We start from the raw sequence: 20,643 nt of genomic DNA, 5'->3' as shown, positions 1-20,643 counted from the left end.
TTTGAGAGAGTAGGTGGAGAGATTTGAAGGAGTAGGTGGGGAGGTTTGAGAGAGTAGGTTGGGAGGTTTGAGGGAGTAGGTGTGGAGGTTTGAGAGAGTAGGTGGGGAGGTTTAAGAGAGTAGGTTTGGAGGTTTGAGGGAGTTGGCGTGGAGGTTTGCGGGAGTGGGTGGGGAGGTTTAAGAGAGTGGGTGGGAAGGTTTGAGAGAGTAGTTTGGGAGGTTTGAGAGAGTAGGTGGGGAGGTTTGAGGGAGTAGGTGGGGAGATTTGAGTGAGTAGGTGGGCAGGTTTGAGGGAGTAGGTGGGGAGGTTTGAGGGAGTATGTGGGATGGTTAAAGGAAGTAGGTGGGGAAGTTTGAGGGAGTAGGTGGGGAGGTTTGAGGGAGTAGATGGCCATGTTTGAGGGGAGTAGGTGGGGAGGTTTTAGAGATTAGGTGGGGGAGGTTTGAGTTAGTTGGGGAGGTTTGAGGGAGTAGGTTGGGAGGTTTGAGGGAGTAGGTGGGGAAGTTTGAGAGAGTATGTGGGGAGGTTTGAGGGAGTAGGTGGGGAGGTTTGAGGGAGAAGGAAGGTGGGAAGGTCTGAGAGAGTAGGTGTGGAGGTTTGAGGGAGTAGGTGGGAAGGTTTGAGATAGTATGTTGGTAGGTTTGAGAGAGTAGGTGTGCAGGTTTGAGGGAGTAGGTTTGGAGGTTTGAGAGAGCAGGTGGGGAGGTTTGAGAGTGTAGTTGGGTAGGTTTGAGAGAGTAGATGGGGAGGTTTGAGAGAGTAGATGGGGAGGTTTGATGGAGTAGGTGTGGAGGTTTGAGAGAGTAGGTGGGGAGATGTGAGGGAGTAGGTGTGGAGGTTTGAGAGAGTTGATGGGGAGGTTTGAGAGAGTATGTGGGGAGGTTTGAGAGAGTAGATGGGGAGGTTTGAGGGAGTAGGTGGAGAGGTTTGAGAGAGTAGGTGGAGAGATTTGAGGGAGTAGGTGGGGATGTTTGAGAGAGTAGGTGTGGAGGTTTGAGGAAGTAGGTGGGGAGGTTTGAGAGAGTAGGTGGGGAGATTTGAGGGAGTAGGTGTGGAGGTTTGAGGGAGTAGGTTGGTAGGTTTGAGAGATTAGGTGGGAAGGTTTGAGAGAGTAGGTGGGGAGGTTTGAGGGATTAGGTGTGGATGTTTGAGGGAGTAGGTGTGGAGGTTTAAGAGAGTAGGTGTGGATGTTTTAGGGAGTAGGTGTGGAGGTTTGAGTGAGAGGGTGGGGAGGTTTGAGAGAGTATATAGGGAGGTTTGAGAGAGTAGTTGGGGAGGTTTTAGGGAGGTTTTAGGAATTGATGGCCAGGTTTGAGGGAGTAGGTGGAGCGGTTTTAGGGAGTAGGTGGGGAGGTTTAAGGGAGTAGGTGGAGAGGTTTTAGAGAGTAGGTGGGGAGGTTTTAGGGAGTAGGTTGGGAGGTTTGAGAGAGTAGGTGGGGAGGTTTGAGAGAGTAGGTGGGGAGGTTTGAGGGAGTAGGTGGGGAGATTTGAGAGAGTAGGTGGGGAAGTTTGAGAGAGTAAGTGGGGCGGTTTTGGGAAATAGGTGGGGAAGTTTTGGGGAGTAGGTGGGGAACTTTGGGGGAGTAGGTGGGGAGGTTTGAGGTAGTAATTTCTAGATTTTAAAAATGCACATGTAGTTAATTATTGCTCAACAAACAATTTGTAAGTAGCTGTAATTGTTATTGAATTATAATTTTCTATTATTTCTTTCTTTTTTCAGCACAAATTAAAGAACCAGACAGCATTTCTCAAGAAGGTTTGAACAAAAATTGTTTTTTTATTCTAATGAAGATGTTGAAGATGTTAAGAAAGTAAAATGACAATACTAACATACCTATTTCATTACAAGAATAAATGTAGCTTGAGACAAATAAACAATCTATGGTCTTGAACTAAAGCCCATATACATCTTTCATTTGGGGACATTTGGGAAAATTTGACAAGGAGGGCAAATGCAGAACCCTGTGACAAGGCTTGCATACCATTAACTTTCAACATTCCTATTTTATAGGATACGCAGTTCTATACTCTTTAGACATGCAGCGTTGTTTACTGACATCATGCATGCAGTAATTTTAAATCACGATTGATTACAAATGGTTCCTATTAAACATCCTATTTTTGTAGGCCAGTTTTATAAATTGGGACATATTATGGATTAGCCTGTGGCAGAGGTGCGCAGCGTCAACTTTTTTGTTCTGGGCTTTTACTCAAGGATCTCTTGTCCAATCATAGCCAAACACTTCCACTATATGTGTATGGGCAGAATATTCCAACCAGTCATGTTGTCGCAGTTCTTATAGAGTTAGAGCCCTTGAATTGCTTCAATTACATAACCATAAAAAATGATTTCAGGGGCATATCTTGTGACAGTTTTCTTCTAATGTTACAGAGTTAAAATAGTTTATTTATATGATATGAAATTTGATCATTCTTTTTAATGTGTGTTAATTAAGATTGTTTAGATTTATACACTTAAATATTATCAACAGGTGTTTTTAACCAGCACTGTTCATATGCCCAGATGGCAAAGGCATCTCCCTTTAGCCTTAAAATAAAGTTTACCATTACTTAACTACCATTTAAACTAATTCATCAATAAAATCTGCTCATAGCTTAAGCTTGAAAATAGTATGCTCATTTTTTTCTCTTCAGAAAATGAAAAGACAAGGCTGACTCCCGTCTACGCATCTGTAGGCGTGTTGCTATGTGTTGTTACCATATTAAGCATTACTTGGTTCTTGGTACACCGTCGTCGTGGATACAAGCACCTTGAGCGTCGACTGCTGGAGGGGTTGGAGGAGATTGATGAAGACGGAGAACATTATTTCATCATGAGACCGGCTAACACACGGTAGGTCTTAGTTAGTTTACAGCAAAATTATTTTTATATTAGTAGGACACTACAGGAAAACAATTCTAGCCTGATTCTAACCTTTGATTCAAGTCCTAGCCTACGGTACTAGCTTTATTCTAACCTATGATTCTAACCGACTGTCCTAGCCTGATCCTAGCCATAGCCTAAAGTCATAGTCTTATGATAACCTATGGTTCCAGCCCTAGCATACGACCCTAGCCTTATTATAACCTATAATTCTAGCCCTAGCCTACAGTCATAGCCTTATTCTAACCTATAATTCTAGCCCTAGCCTACAGTCATAGCCTTATTCTAACCTATAATTCTAGCCCTAGCCTACAGTCATAGCCTTATTCCAACCTATAATTCTAACCGACTGTCCTAGCCTGATTCTAGCCCTAGCCTACAGTCATAGCCTTATTCTAACCTATGATCCTAGCCCTAGCCTACAGTCATAGCCTTATTCTAACCTATAATTCTAGCCCTAGCCTACAGTCATAGCCTTATTCTAACTGATAATTCTAGCCCTAGCCTACAGTCATAGCCTAATTCTAACCTATAATTCTAGCCCTAGCCTACAGTCATAGCCTTATTCTAACCTATAATTCTAGCCCTAGCCTACAGTCATAGCCTTATTCTAACCTATAATTCTAGCCCTAGCCTACAGTCATAGCCTAATTCTAACCTGTAATTCTAGCCCTAGCCTACAGTCATAGCCTTATTCTAACCTATAATTCTAGCCCTAGCCTACAGTCATAGCCTTATTCTAACCTATAATTCTAGCCCTAGCCTACAGTCATAGCCTTATTCTGACCTATAATTCTAGCCCTAGCCTACAGTCATAGCCTTATTCTGACCTATAATTCTAGCCCTAGCCTACAGTCATAGCCTTATTCTGACCTATAATCCTAGCTCTAGCCTACAGTCATAGCCTTATTCTAACCTATGATCCTAGCCCTAGCCTACAGTCATAGCCTTATTCTAACCTATAATTCTAGCCCTAGCCTACAGTCATAGCCTTATTCTAACCTATAATTCTAGCCCTAGCCTACAGTCATAGCCTTATTCTAACCTATAATTCTAGCCCTAGCCTACAGTCATAGCCTTATTCTAACCTATAATTCTAGCCCTAGCCTACAGTCATAGCCTTATTCTAACCTATGATCCTAGCCCTAGCCTACAGTCATAGCCTTATTCTAACCTATAATTCTAGCCCTAGCCTACAGTCATAGCCTTATTCTAACCTATAATTCTAGCCCTAGCCTACAGTCATAGCCTTTTTCTAACCTATAACTCTAGCCCTAGCCTACAGTCATAGCCTTATTCTAACCTATAACTCTAGCCCTAGCCTACAGTCATAGCCTTATTCTAACCTATGATCCTAGCCCTAGCCTACAGTCATAGCCTTATTCTAACCTATAATCCAAGCCCTAGCCTACAGTCATAGCCTTATTCTAACCTATAACTCTAGCCCTAGCCTACAGTCATAGCCTTATTCTAACCTATAACTCTAGCCCTAGCCTACAGTCATAGCCTTATTCTAACCTATAATTCTAGCCCTAGCCTACAGTCATAGCCTTATTCTAACCTATAATTCTAGCCCTAGCCTACAGTCATAGCCTTATTCTAACCTATAATTCTAGCCCTAGCCTACAGTCATAGCCTTATTCTAACCTATGATTCTAACTGACTGTCCTAGCCTGATTCTAGCCCTAGCCTACAGTCCTAGCCTGATTCTAACCTATAATTCTAGCCCTAGCCTACAGTCCTAGCCTGATTCTAACCTATAATTCTAGCCCTAGCCTACAGTCCTAGCCTTATTCTAACCTATAATTCTAGCCCTAGCCTACAGTCCTAGCCTAATTCTAACCTATAATTCTAGCCCTAGCCTACAGTCATAGCCTTATTCTAACCTATAATTCTAGCCCTAGCCTACAGTCATAGCCTTATTCTAACCTATAATTCTAGCCCTAGCCTACAGTCATAGCCTAATTCTAACCTATAATTCTAGCCCTAGCCTACAGTCATAGCATTATTCTAACCTATAATTCTAGCCCTAGCCTACAGTCATAGCCTTATTCTAACCTATAATTCTAGCCCTAGCCTACAGTCATAGCCTTATTCTAACCTATAATTCTAGCCCTAGCCTACAGTCATAGCCTTATTCTAACCTATAATTCTAGCCCTAGCCTACAGTCATAGCCTTATTCTAACCTATGATTCTAGCCCTAGCCTACAGTCATAGCCTTATTCTAACCTATGATCCTAGCCCTAGCCTACAGTCATAGCCTTATTCTAACCTATGATCCTAGCCCTAGCCTACAGTCATAGCCTTATTCTAACCTATAATTCTAGCCCTAGCCTACAGTCATAGCCTTATTCTAACCTATAATTCTAGCCCTTGCCTACAGTCATAGCCTTATTCTAACCTATTATTCTAGCCCTAGCCTACAGTCATAGCCTTATTCTAACCTATGATCCTAGCCCTAGCCTACAGTCATAGCCTTATTCTAACCTATAATTCTAGCCCTAGCATACAGTCATAGCCTTATTCTAACCTATAACTCTAGCCCTAGCCTACAGTCATAGCAGTCATAGCCTTATTCTAACCTATGATCCTAGCCCTAGCCTACAGTCATAGCCTTATTCTAACCTATAATTCTAGCCCTAGCCTACAGTCATGGCCTTATTCTAACCTATAATTCTAGCCCTAGCCTACAGTCATAGCCTTATTCTAACCTATAATTCTAGCCCTAGCCTACAGTCATAGCCTTATTCTAACCTATAATTCTAGCCCTAGCCTACAGTCATAGCCTTATTCTAACCTATGATCCTAGCCCTAGCCTACAGTCATAGCCTTATTCTAACCTATAATTCTAGCCCTAGCCTACAGTCATAGCCTTATTCTAACCTATAATTCTAGCCCTAGCCTACAGTCATAGCCTTATTCTAACCTATAACTCTAGCCCTAGCCTACAGTCATAGCCTTATTCTAACCTATTATTCTAGCCCTAGCCTACAGTCATAGCCTTATTCTAACCTATGATCCTAGCCCTAGCCTACAGTCATAGCCTTATTCTAACCTATAATCCTAGCCCTAGCCTACAGTCATAGCCTTATTCTAACCTATAACTCTAGCCCTAGCCTACAGTCATAGCCTTATTCTAACCTATAACTCTAGCCCTAGCCTACAGTCATAGCCTTATTCTAACCTATAACTCTAGCCCTAGCCTACAGTCATAGCCTTATTCTAACCTATAATTCTAGCCCTAGCCTACAGTCATAGCCTTATTCTAACCTATAATTCTAGCCCTAGCCTACAGTCATAGCCTTATTCTAACCTATAATTCTAGCCCTAGCCTACAGTCATAGCCTTATTCTAACCTATGATTCTAACCGACTGTCCTAGCCTGATTCTAGCCCTAGCCTACAGTCCTAGCCTGATTCTAACCTATAATTCTAGCCCTAGCCTACAGTCCTAGCCTGATTCTAACCTATAATTCTAGCCCTAGCCTACAGTCATAGCCTTATTCTAACCGATAATTCTAGCCCTAGCCTACAGTCATAGCCTTATTCTAACCGATAATTCTAGCCCTAGCCTACAGTCATAGCCTAATTCTAACCTATAATTCTAGCCCTAGCCTACAGTCATAGCCTTATTCTAACCTATAATTCTAGCCCTAGCCTACAGTCATAGCCTAATTCTAACCTATAATTCTAGCCCTAGCCTACAGTCATAGCCTTATTCTAACCTATAATTCTAGCCCTAGCCTACAGTCATAGCCTTATTCTAACCTATAATTCTAGCCCTAGCCTACAGTCATAGCCTTATTCTAACCTATAATTCTAGCCCTAGCCTACAGTCATAGCCTTATTCTAACCTATAATTCTAGCCCTAGCCTACAGTCATAGCCTTATTCTAACCTATGATCCTAGCCCTAGCCTACAGTCATAGCCTTATTCTAACCTATGATCCTAGCCCTAGCCTACAGTCATAGCCTTATTCTAACCTATAATTCTAGCCCTAGCCTACAGTCATAGCCTTATTCTAACCTATAATTCTAGCCCTAGCCTACAGTCATAGCCTTATTCTAACCTATAATTCTAGCCCTAGCCTACAGTCATAGCCTTATTCTAACCTATAATTCTAGCCCTAGCCTACAGTCATAGCCTTATTCTAACCTATGATCCTAGCCCTAGCCTACAGTCATAGCCTTATTCTAACCTATAATTCTAGCCCTAGCCTACAGTCATAGCCTTATTCTAACCTATAACTCTAGCCCTAGCCTACAGTCATAGCCTTATTCTAACCTATAACTCTAGCCCTAGCCTACAGTCATAGCCTTATTTTAACCTATAACTCTAGCCCTAGCCTACAGTCATAGCCTTATTCTGACCTATTATTCTAGCCCTAGCCTACAGTCATAGCCTTATTCTAACCTATGATCTTAGCCCTAGCCTACAGTCATAGCCTTATTCTAACCTATAATTCTAGCCCTAGCCTACAGTCATAGCCTTTTTCTAACCTATAATTCTAGCCCTAGCCTACAGTCATAGCCTTATTCTAACCTATAATTCTAGCCCTAGCCTACAGTCATAGCCTTATTCTAACCTATAATTCTAGCCCTAGCCTACAGTCATAGCCTTATTCTAACCTATAATTCTAGCCCTAGCCTACAGTCATAGCCTTATTCTAACCTATAATTCTAGCCCTAGCCTACAGTCATAGCCTTATTCTAACCTATAATTCTAGCCCTAGCCTACAGTCATAGCCTTATTCTAACCTATAATTCTAGCCCTAGCCTACAGTCATAGCCTTATTCTAACCTATAATTCTAGCCCTAGCCTACAGTCATAGCCTTATTCTAACCTATAATTCTAGCCCTAGCCTACAGTCATAGCCTTATTCTAACCTATAATTCTAGCCCTAGCCTACAGTCATAGCCTTATTCTAACCTATAACTCTAGCCCTAGCCTACAGTCATAGCCTTATTCTAACCTATAACTCTAGCCCTAGCCTACAGTCATAGCCTTATTCTAACCTATAATTCTAGCCCTAGCCTACAGTCATAGCCTTATTCTAACCTATAATTCTAGCCCTAGCCTACAGTCATAGCCTTTTTCTAACCTATAACTCTAGCCCTAGCCTACAGTCATAGCCTTATTCTAACCTATAACTCTAGCCCTAGCCTACAGTCATAGCCTTATTCTAACCTATAATTCTAGCCCTAGCCTACAGTCATAGCCTTATTCTAACCTATAATTCTAGCCCTAGCCTACAGTCATAGCCTTATTCTAACCTATTATTCTAGCCTTAGCCTTACTAAACTGGGCCTGGTCCTGACATTTGGGAGTGTGTTTTTTTCAAAGAACAACTCTGTTTTGATCGTCAAAATTTCCTTCCCCTAGAAATGAGGAAAGCCCTCCGCCAACAGTGGTAGCTGACCGCTGGGAGCTGCCCCATACCTGCCTAAAGGCTGGCAGACTCCTGGGCAGTGGAGCATTTGGACAGGTAAGGAATCTCTGCATGTTGAGTGCAAATTATTCATTTTAAAGTGATTGTGTACTCATGCTTATACATCATGATGATTCTTATAAAGATTGTGTGTTCTGACTGGTCAGCATTCTATGCATATTTACTTGCAACTTATTACATTGTTTCTAATGGAAAAAGTCATGGTAATAAAATATCCTTTTTGGTGTCAGACTGTTGTGCAAAAACTTGGCCATGACTCAAATACAATTCAAGATATTCACATAAAACTTGGTACACATTTCAAAGCCCATAACTCTAATTAAATAATTGTTAAAAAAGAAAAGAATTCTGGCAACCGCCTGCTTGCAACTTATATTCGATTCAGAACCATTATGAAGCATGTTAGTTTCTCATCTGCATGATATTTCATGAGAAATAGGTATTTCCAGAGAAACTACAACGCCCATGTATAAGAATTAGATTCTATGCTTTCAGAAAAATTTGAATGTGGCAAAAAATACTTTCATGTTTTATGTATGGCCTTATTAACATATAATAACAGTGTTGTTTCTTTGTATAAGGTTAGAGTCTGCTCTTGATTGTACTGTTTTCATTTGTAGGTTGTGAAAGGGCGAGTAAGCAAAAGCCTCCTTGCACATCGTGGGATTGACCTCACTGCTGGCTTACCGAATTCTGGCACTCACGTTACTGTCGCTATCAAGGTCATGCATGGTAAAACAGCTGACATTTTTATGCCCCCGAAGGTGGGCATATTAAAATCGCACCGTCCGTCCGTCCGTCCGGCTCTGTAACTTTACCTTGTATGGACAAATTTTAAAATAACTTGCCACATGTGTTCCACATACCAAGACGACGTGTCGCGTGCAAGACCCGTGTCCCTACCTCAAAAATCAAGGTCACACTTAGTGTTTATTCACAATGGAGTGCTGCATATAAGGACATAGAGTATAGGTTGTCGTGTCCGGGCTGTAACTTTCCCTTGTATGGACAGATTTTAAAATAACTTGCCACATGTGTTCCACATACCAAGATGACGTGTCGCCTGCAAGACCCATGTCCCTACCTCAAAGGTCAAGGTCACACTTAGTGTTTATTCACAATGGAGTGCTGCATATAAGGACATAGAGTATCGGTTGTTGTGTCAGGGCTGTTACTTTCCCTTGTATGGACAGATTTTAAAATCACTTGCTACATGTGTTCCACATACGAAGATGACGTGTCGTGTGCAAGACCCATGTCCCTACCTCTAAGGTGAAAGATACACACTAAGTGTTTATTCACAAGGGAATTCTGAATATAAGGACATAACAGTGTAGGTTGTCAAGTATGGGTGGTATTTTTTTATTTTCAGAGGCAATTTAAAATAACTTGCCATATGTATTTGACACGTAAAGGTAAGATCAACTTTTCATGTACTGACCTTGTTCGTAGGTCAATGTCACATTCGGGGGCATTCGTCACATACTGTGACAGCTCTTGTTTTTTTTATAGATTTGCTTTTGTGTGTCTGTCCATCTGTCACAAAGTATTGTTTAAGCGTATCTCAAAAGTATATGAGCTAGAGTCATAAAACCAGCATATGAAGTTGTGCACCTTGGTTTTTTAGCTCTACTGGCCAAAGGCCAGAAGAGCTTATGCAATGGTAATGTGTACATAGTATGTGCGTCCGTGTGTCTGTAAACAATTGCTTGTGAACACGAAACAGTCTTTAGTTTTCTTAGTATCTCGATGAAACTTGTACATTATTTAGATATCTATTAGAGCTCGGTTCCTTTTGAAAACCAGCCAGATCTGCCCATGCATGCCTAGATTATGGGCCTTGATTGTATAAAAAAATGCTTTTGTGTAAACAATTGCTTGTGAACACGATACAGTCTTTAGTTTTCATTGTATCTTGATGAAACTTGTACAGTATCTAGATATCCATTAGAGCTTGGTTCCTTTTGAAAACCAGCCAGATTGGCCTATGCATGCCTAGATTATGGGCCTTGAATGTATAAAAAAATATGTACGTCTGTAAACAATTGCTTGTGAACACAATACAGTCTTCAGTTTTTAGCTCACCTGTCACATAGTGACAAGGTGAGCTTTTGTGATCACAATTTGTCCGGCGTCCGTCCGTCCGTAAACTTTTACTTTAAACGACATCTCCTCATAAACCGCTTAGCCAATTTCATCCAAACTTCACTGGAATGTTCCTTGGGTGGTCCCGTTTGAAAATTGTTCAAAGAATTGAATTCCATGCAGAACTCTGGTTGCCATGGCAACGGAAAGGAAAAACTTTAAAAATCTTGTTCTCCAAAACCACAAGGCCTAGAGCCTTAATATTTGGTATATAGCATCATCTAGTGGTCCTCTACCAAAATTGTTAAAACTATTCCCCTGGGGTCAAAAATGGCCCCGCCCCCGGGGTCACTTGTTTTACATAGACTTATATAGGGAAAACTTTAAAAATCTTCTTCTCAAAAACCACAAGGCCTAGAACCTTGAAAATTGGTATGTGTCATCATGTAGTGGTCCTCTACAAAATTTGTTCAAATTATTCTCCTGGGGTCAAAAATGGCCCCGCCCCAGGGGTCACTAGTTTTATTACATAGTGTTATATAGTAAATCTTTTAAAATCTTCTTCTCCGAAACTGTAAGGCCCAGGGCTTAGATATTTGGTATACAGCATCATCTAGTGGACCTCTACCAGATTTGTTCAAATTATTGCCACAGGGTCAAAACTGACCCCACCTAGGGGGTCCTTGTTTTTACGTAGTGTTATATAGTAAATCTTTAAAAATATTCTTCTCCAGAACCGTAAGGCCAGGAGCTTAGATATTTGGTATACAATATCATCTTGTGAACCTCTATCAAAGTTGTTCAAATTATTGCCACAGGGTCAAAATTGGCCCCGCCCTAAAAGTTATTTGTTTTTATATAGTCTTATATAATAAAACTTTAAAAATCCTCTTCTCCAAAATATAAGACCTAGAGCTTTCATATTTGGTATATAGTGTTACCTAGTGGACCTACACCAAAGGTATTCAAATTATTGTCCCGGGGTCAAATTGGCCTTGCTCAGGGGTCATTTGTTTTTACATTGTCTTGTCACTTAAACATCTTTTCCTCTGAAAGTAGAGGTCAGAATGACTCCATACTTGATATGTAGCATCCTTACATGGTCCTCTCTCAACTTTGTTCAAATGGTTTTGTTTGGCCCCTTTTAGGGGTCACCAGAGCAAAAAATAGAAAAACCTTTAAACAACTTAATCTTATTAACTGCTTGATGGATCTTCAAGTCTGAAGCATCCTAGCATGGGCCTCTGTCAGGTCTTTTCAAATAATTTTGTTTGGCCCCTTTTAAGGGCCACCAGAGCTAAAATTAGTAAAAAAAACTTAACATTTTCTTCGCATGAACCCCTTGATAGATCTTCAGCAAATTTGGTTTGAAGTGTCCTTGCATGGACCTCTCTTAAATTTATTCACATAATTTTGTTTGGCCCCTTTTAGCTAAAAATAGAGTAAAAAACGATTATTCTTGTGAACCTCTTGATGGATATTTACCAAATTTGGTCTGAAGCACCCTTGCATAGACTTCTCTCAAATGTATTAAAATAATTTTGTTTGGTCTCTTTTATTTTCATATTTGCATATTGATGGAACCGTACAGAGATATTGAATGGCGTACTAATTAGTGCAACATCCATTTAACTTAATGAAAAGTGACCAGCCAATATATATATCACAAATATCAAGCAATATTGATTACAAAGGTTAAACTCTTTTACTCAGGTGAGCGATTTAGGGCCATCATGGCCCTCTTGTTATTGTATTTGGATGAAACTTGCACAGTATTTAGATATCCATTAGAGCTCAGTTCAGATATCCATTAGAGCTCAGTTCCTTTCGAAAACCAGCCAGATCCGACCGTACATGCCTAGATTATGAGCCTTGAAAGTATAAAAAATCAGTGTGTCTGTAAACAATTACTTGAGAACATGATACAGTCTTCAGTTTTTATTGTATCTCGATGAAACTTGTACAGTATCTAGATATCCATTAGAGCTTGGTTCCTTTCGAAAACCAGCCAGATCCGCCCATGCATGCCAAGATTATGGGTCTTGAAAGTATAAAAATATTCTATTTTTAGCTAAGTCTATTTTAAGCCAAGTCTGCATAAGCGAAGTCTATTTTTAGCCAAGTTTACATGTAATTAGTCACAATTGCTTGTGAATGTTTGTTCAAATTACTGGCCATGTCCCTGGGTTCACAGGTTTGGAAACTTAAATTGGGAAATGTTAAAAACCTTTTTGTCTGAAACAGCTATGCAGATCCTTGCTATTTTGAACAAGGCTTAATTTAGTGGTCCACTACCATGGTTGTTCAAATTATGCCCCTTGGGTCAAAACTGGCACTGCCCCAGGGGTCACAAGTTTCTTAGGGACTTATTTAAGAAATATTTTCAAAATCTTCTTGTTTCAAACCACAAGGCCCATACTTTTGATATTTGTTGTTGAGCATCATATGATGGCCGTCTAGCAAAACGTTTGAAATTATGCCCCGTGGGCAAAAGCTGGCCCAAGCCCTTTTGACTTACTTTTTAATTTTTAAAGCTACAGCAATAAAAAATTTAAAGCTACAGAAATGAAATTTTGACCATGAGTACAGTTTTAAAAGCAAAACTATTTTACCCTCAGATTACCTTTACTTGACAGTACATGCTCTGGATTGAAAATGACCACAATAGCCATGCCAGTAGAACATAGGCCCTCTTGAGCCTCTTGTTTGTTTACTCATTCAATAAATGCAGAGTTATGGCCCTTGACTTTGTGTAAATATGGCATTAAGAGCATGCAATATTGTACTGTGCATATCTCAAAAAAGAAATGAAAGGATTTTAACCAGCATGTGGAGTTGTGCACCTGGGAGTTTAGTGTGTGGCTTCCTCCAGTAAGAGTAGAGTTATGGCCCTTGGCATAGTTGACAAGTGCATATAAATCATGGAATTATGTGTGACCTCTATCTCCTTGTAAATAGGCCAGAGTCATGAAAATTAAAAGAAATGATAACCAATATGTGAAGTTGTGCATCTAGGGTTTTGTTAGTGGCTGTGCCTAGCACAGTTACCCTCGACATCAATAAAGCTAGGCATTTCAAGCATGGAATTTAGTGTTACATTTATCTTAAAAAAAGGATTTGAGTTTGAGTCATAAACCTTCAACATAATATTAGTTTGTATGTAAACTTATGGACCTGGGGTCAAGGTCACTGCTACAAGAAATATAAAATAGGTTTTTACTTATTATCTTTAGTTCAAATAAGGCTATATTACAGTGATAAAAAATCATAGGTATATTTTGAGGTGGAAAGATTGAGATTTTGTATGCCCCAACGTTCAGTTAACAAATAATTGTGATGCGTATTCATTGACAATGGGAAAAATGTTGGGCCTTGCTTCTCTGACAAAGAAGTGTCTAGTGGACATATTTCTAGCTTGTCTGGAATATTATCATAGACGTGATATTTGGCAGCTTGTATGATGTATGTATGTATGCCCAAGAAACTGCCATAGATGTATCAACACAACAATATACTATAACAAAATTTGTTTGTTACCAATGATCATGACTGTTTAGCTAGGCCAATTATTTTGGCTTTGATGGTATTGTAGTCAAAATGTGATAGTATTTCAGCTATGTGTACCACGGTCAAAATTATGTCTCCCCATGAATGGGGAGACATATTGTTTTTGCCCTGTCCGTCAGTCAGTCAGTCAGTCCGTCACTACGTCACACTTTGTTTCAGCTCAATAACTATAGAACACTTAGACCCAGGAACTTCATACTTATTATGCTAGTTGGTCATGACTAGTAGATGATTTCTATTGATTTTGAGATCAGTAGGTCAAACGTCAAGGTCACTGAGACCTTGAGGTGAAGAAACACTTTCCACTCAGTAACAAAAGAATGCTTGCACCCAGGAACTTCATACTTGGTATGCTAGTTGGTCATTACTAGAAGATGACCCCTTTTGATTTTAGGGTCACTAGGTCAAATGTCAAGGTCACTGTGACCTTGAGGTGAAGAAACGGTTTCCGCTCAATAACTAAAGATCCTTTGGGTCCAGGAACTTCATACTTGGTATGCTAGTTGGTCATGACTAGTTGATGGCCCCTATTAATTTTGGGATCAGAAGGTCAAAGATCAAGGTCGCAATACTGTGAGATAAAAAACGGTTTCCGCTCAATTACTAAAGAATGCTTGCACCCAGGAACATCATACCTGGTAAGCCAGTTGATCAAGACTAGTAGATGACCCTTATTGATTTGCAGGTCAGTAGGTCAAAGGTCAAGGTGACCTTGAGGTAAAATAACAGTTTCTGCTGATTTACTTAACACAACTTTGGCCCAGGAACTTCATACTTGGTTTGCTAGTTGGTCTTGATTATTAGATGACCCCTATTGAAAACAATTTGTTGGTCACCAGTCCCTACGTCACACATCTGTCACACATCTTTCGGCTCAATAACTAATGAAAGCTTGGACTCAGGAACTTCATACTTTGTATGCAGGTTGGTCATGACCAGTAGATGACCCCTATGTTTGTTTGTCTCCAGTCCAAAAGTACAAATTTCATGTCCATCATTGATTATATCTCACCTACAACCACACAATGGAGAGACAAGTGCTTTTTCAAAAATGCAATCTCTAGATTGATGTTATTTTAGCTATGTGTCCCTTGGTCAAAATGGACAAGCCTTGGCATTTACATGTAGTACTTTGTGAATCACAGTTCATGGGTTTGGTTGTTTTTTTTGAGAATGATATTGATTTTGATTTTACTTTGAAGACACTGCTATTTTTTGAACTACAATGAAAGGTTTGCAATTTTACTTATAAGCTTGGGAGTGAAAATGTATTTTCTGCTAATTGATGAGGTTAAACTTCACAGAGAACACAGAGGATCGTTATGTGGAAGACTTTCTGCGTGAGATCAACATGATGAAGGACCTTGGTTACCATAGCAACATTGTGTCCCTGCTTGGATGCTGCACACTTCGGGAACCTTTCTGTCTTGTTGTTGAACATTTGGCTCATGGGGACCTTCTCTCGTACTTGCAGAAATTACGCCAGGAGATCGTGCAGGTTAAAGTTACCTTCATTTATATCATAATTTGATGTCAATAACATTTTCAAGTAATGGACAAAATTGCCCCTTAAAATTAATGCTTTATTTTTGTAACCCACATTGTGGTTGTGCTATTTAATGTTACAATGCTTTAAGATCATTTTATAGGTTGATTGTGTGTCCTATTCAATTTTTCAATATAAAAAGTTGTGGTATTGTCACATCCTTGGTGTCATCTACAGCGGATTCACTGTTTAAGAGAATTTTTAATGTCGGCCTAAACTTGTTCACTGTGAAAAAGTGTTCATATGCTCCATAACTCAGGTTCAAATATTTGTCAGTTATGCCCATTGATGAATTGAAGGCTATGTACAAGGGTTGGCATCTACTAGCAAATCTTTTGTAAAATGAATGTTACAGTTTTAGAATTTAATGATGTATGGAAACGTTGGGCTAGTCTGTATTGTTTGTGAAGTAATCTGCTAAATAATTGATTTATGGGAACTAGATATTGTGAAATACATAATTGTAATTGGTTATATAATAATTTTTAAGTTACCAAACATTAATGTATAAAGTTTTCACTTTTTAAGCCCCCGAGGTGGGCATATTAAAATCGCATCGTCCGTCCGTCCGTGTGTCCGGCTCAATAGCTCGTGTCCGGACTGTAACTTTCCCTTGCATGGACAGATTTTAAAATAACTTGCCACATGTGTTCCACATACCAAGACGCATGTCGCGTGCAAGACCCGTGCCCCTACCTCAAAGGTCAAGGTCACACTTCGTGTTTATTCACAACAGAGTGCTGCATATAGGACATAGAGTATAGGTTGTCGTGTCCGGGCTGTTACTTTCCCATGTATAGACAGATTTTAAAATAACTTGCCACATGTGTTCCACATACCAAGACGACGTGTCACGTGCAAGACCCGTGCCCCTGCCTCTAAGGTCAAGGTCACACTTAGTGTTTATTCACAACAGAGTGCTGCATATAGGACATAGAGTATAAGTTGTCGTGTCTGGGCTGTTACTTTCCCATGTATAGACAGATTTTAAAATAACTTGCCACATGTGTTCCACATACCAAGACGACGTGTCGCTTGCAAGACCCGTGTCCCTACCTCAAAGGTCAAGGTCACACTTAGTGTTTATTCACAATGGAGTGCTGCATATAGGACATAGAGTATAGGTTGTCGTATCTGGGCTGTAAATTTCCCTTGTATAGACAGATTTTAAAATAACTTGCCACATGTGTTCCACATACCAAGACGACGTGTCGCGTGCAAGACCCGTGTCCCTACTTCAAAGGTCAAGGTCACACTTAGTGTTTATTCACAATGGAGTGCTGCATATAGGACATAGAGTATAGGTTGTCGTGTCCGGGCTGTAACTTTCCCATGTATGGACAGATTGTAAAATAACTTGTCACATGTGTTCCACATACCAAGACAACGTGTCGCGTGAACAACCCGTGTCCCTTCCTATAAGGTCAAGGTCACACATAGTGTTTATTCACAATGGAGTGCTGCAAATAAGGACATAGAGTATAGGTTGTCGTGTCCGGGCTGTAACTTTCCCTTGTATGGACAAATTTTAAAAAATAACTTGCCACATGTGTTCCACATACCAAGATGACGTGTCGGGTGCAAGACCCATGTCCCTACCTCTAAGGTCAAGGTCACACTTAGGTGTTTATTCACAACAGAGTGCTGCATATAAGGACATAGAGTATAAGTTGTCGTGTCCGGGCTGTAACTTTCCCTTGTATAGACAGATTTTAAAATAACTTGGGTGTTTATTCACAATGGAATGCTGCATATATAAGGACATAGCAGTGAAGGTTGTCAACTATGGGTGGTATTTTTTTATGTTTAAAGGCAATTTAAAATAACTTGCCATATGTATTTGACATGTAAAGGCAAGATCGACTTTTCATGTACTGACCTTGTTCATAGGTCAATGTCACAATCGGGGGAATTCGTCACATACTGTGACAGCGCTTGTTCCCTTAAAGCTTCGATTTAAATTATTATGCATCAAATCAAATTGTATTCTTGTTGCAACATTTTTTGTGGCTATTTCAGCGTGACGTGAGAATGGAAGGCTACATTAACGAGGATCTGGACCTGTTCACCCCGACTGACCTGCTCTCGGTCGCAAGACAGATTGCTCGTGGAATGGTACACTCACTTTTCATGGATAGAACAAAACATTGATTGTCTATTATAGTATAATATGGTTCAATATACTACTAAGTACTCCATCACACAGACCTGTTTTCTCAAAATTGACTAATATATGAGGCTAATGTCAAACGGTATCAAAACCATTTTAAGCTTTTCCGTTTTTCGACTTATTGTCAGTCTTTGTGTTGTTGTATGCTTCAGTGTGCAAAATATATCCTTGACCATAACTAATAACCTGTTGAAGGCATACAAATGAAACTTGTAGCCAGAGACAATACGCGTGTGTATGGAAGGCCCATAACTCTGGCTTTAATAATGGTGAAGTTATGCCACTTTTTTGACTGTTTGCTCCAAGGTGCTATTTATTTTTATGTTGCTTGATACCTTTTAGTGTTAACCCATCAATACCATGAGCATTTTATAAGTATTGGCAACAATGGCACATTAATGTTCTAGCATGTGTTCTGGCAGAAATGTCTATTCTAGTCCCTTATGGATCCCCCCTTGGCATCCACAAACTTTTTGACCTGTGAAATTCAGTGTAGCCTATTTTTTGGTATCACATCTGTTTATACACTGGTATTCAACACTACCTGTCTCAAAATGGTATCTGCTTATACACAACTTGATTTGGGAATTCAACCAAAATCAAAAGGTGAGAGGTCATGACTGTATCTACACCACACACCCCAGTACTTGGGCACTTTGTATTTAGTGGGAAATAACAGCAGAGAGAACAGGATCTCTATTAAATATGCCTATGACACTACTGTGCTCAGGAACTGGGACTCAAGCTACAATCTCGTTGCTGTGAAAAATAGAGCATACAGGACACACCTGACACTCATGCTGGGTCTAGATATCCCAGAACGCTCATTATTACCAACATTTTGTTATTTGCATTGCTTACCTTGGTTATGAATATAAAGCCATGTTTCATCACCAATGACAATCTTTCTTAACCTGAGGTTTTTTGTCTTTGAATTTAGAGAGCAATTCTGATGCTTCTGTTTTGCTGTTGACAAGTGCAGTATCAAATGTGAGCAAACCATGCACATTTTTTTAATTTTCCTTAAAAATCAAATTCATCAATAATGATTTTATCCCTGATATGTTCCTTATCTCTTCCGCTGAAAGATAAACTAGGGATATGACAGGGTCAATATCTTTGTCCGGGGCTCATCTGTTACACTCTTCCTCCCTTTAACAAGGATAACCTAGTTGCAACAGTATGGTACGGAAAACCATATCACCATACATATTGTGTAGATTAGTTTTAATTTCTAGTGCGCATTTACCAAGTTTGCTGTGAATCTTAAAATACACTTTTGGTCTTCTCAGATCATTTTGCCTTATTCAGTCATATGTCAGTATGAAATTTATAATGTCTCCCTGATTCATGGGGAGGCATAATGCTTTTGCCCTACCCCGTTAAGTCTGTCAGTCCATACGTCACTCTTTGTTTCCACTCAATAACTAAAGATGCTTGGACCAAGGAACCTAATACTAATACTTATGCAGGTTGGTCATGACAAGAAGATGACCCCTTTTGATTTTGTGATCAGTGGGTCAAAGGTCAAGGTCCCGGTAACCCTGAGCTAAAAAATGGTTTCTGATGAATAACACAATTCATTTCCGCTCAATAATTATAGAACACTAGAACCCTGGAATTTCATAAGTAGAATGCAGATTAGTCATATGACACCTATTGATTTTAAGATCAGAGTCAAAGGTCATGGTTGTGGTGAGTTTGACATGAAAAGGTATCCCATACTTAATGTAAGGTGTAATCAGGTGTAACACAGCTCTTAGCTTTTTAATTGGGTTACATGTGGTCAAAAACTAGGTCATTAGTTCAAATCTTAAAGAAAACTTGTGAGCAAACAGAGGCAATATATCAGCCCCAATCATCATGAAACTTATCAGAATTTGCCTGGGTGAAATCTTGGCTCAGTTTGAAACTAGGTCACAAAGGTAAAAAGCTATGTCACTAGGTCAAATCTTAGAAAAGCCCTTGGAACACTCTAGAAGCTATATTTTTGCAATATTTATGTCCAATCTTCATGAAACCTAATCAGAATGTTTGACTTGATGAACTATTTTATTAGTTTGAAACTGGGTAATGTGGGTTCAAAATCTCATATCTCATATCCGATTATCTTAAAAGTCTGTTTTGCATGTTTCCAGTTGGAATATCTCACCAACACATGACATACATGCCATATCCCCTGGCGGGGGGAAAAATCCCCCGGAATTTCGATCCATCCCCCGGTCTCCCTCTCTTTTTTAGAAATTTTACATCAGGCAATAATGACAAAGTAAGTGAAACCACAGTATGTGAGTGAAATTGAATGTAAAAAAAAACAACTCCACAAGGGTGAAATGCCAAAAGGAAACTTTTACAACAAGTGATCAATTAATTTGTAGTAATTATCAAAGGCAAAGAAATATTGCTATTTTGGAAGGAAGAAATTAATAATATTTATTCTATTCTCTTATTGTCTGAAAGTCATCAAGCTGATAGAATTAAGCACAATTTTTTTTAAAGACTTTGGAGGAAGGTAAATTTAATTTAATTGTCTCGAAAACATATTTTTCCAATGACATATTTTGTTCTGCAAGTGCATTACAGTATGACATGACAGTGTATCATAAGAATATGATAAATCATGACATAAAATAATTCTGTATAATGAAAAAGTTAGGAGGTTTTCAAAGCAAACTATATGTGAATACATTTTTTCGTACTTGCGTCTAAAAATACTTTAAAATTTCGCCAACTTAGACCTGCTAAAAAATCCCCCTGAATACAACCAAAATCCCCCTGAATTTTCAGCCTTTTGAACAAATCCCCCTGAATGGTCTCCAGAAAATATGGCATGTATGACATGATCTCCATGCCATCTACTGTGCCTAATCTAGCAGGGGATATCAATTCAAGGAATTTGTTTGTTATATATTAAGAGTTTTTTATATATAATTTTCTTTTT

At 39.4% G+C, this 20,643-nt stretch overlaps 1 protein-coding gene across 2 annotated transcripts in view; it reads left to right on the top strand.

Moving 5' to 3' along the window:
* LOC128207991 (uncharacterized) overlaps nt 1-20,643 on the top strand; it is a 143,603-nt gene that overhangs the window by 55,773 nt on the left and 67,187 nt on the right. For both annotated transcript variants that reach the window (XM_052911233.1, XM_052911232.1), the window contains exons 18-23: nt 1,722-1,757; nt 2,657-2,855; nt 8,268-8,370; nt 8,955-9,066; nt 15,291-15,484; nt 17,552-17,647. In XM_052911233.1, the coding sequence (XP_052767193.1) occupies nt 1,722-1,757; nt 2,657-2,855; nt 8,268-8,370; nt 8,955-9,066; nt 15,291-15,484; nt 17,552-17,647 (740 nt within the window). The remainder of the gene's footprint in view (nt 1-1,721; nt 1,758-2,656; nt 2,856-8,267; nt 8,371-8,954; nt 9,067-15,290; nt 15,485-17,551; nt 17,648-20,643) is intronic.

Source organism: Mya arenaria, chromosome 11 (genome assembly GCF_026914265.1).
Source record: "Mya arenaria isolate MELC-2E11 chromosome 11, ASM2691426v1".
Taxonomy (NCBI): Eukaryota; Metazoa; Mollusca; class Bivalvia; order Myida; family Myidae; genus Mya; species Mya arenaria.
The sequence above is the reverse complement of the archived record's forward strand: the minus strand, read 5'-3'. Positions and strand labels throughout refer to the sequence as shown.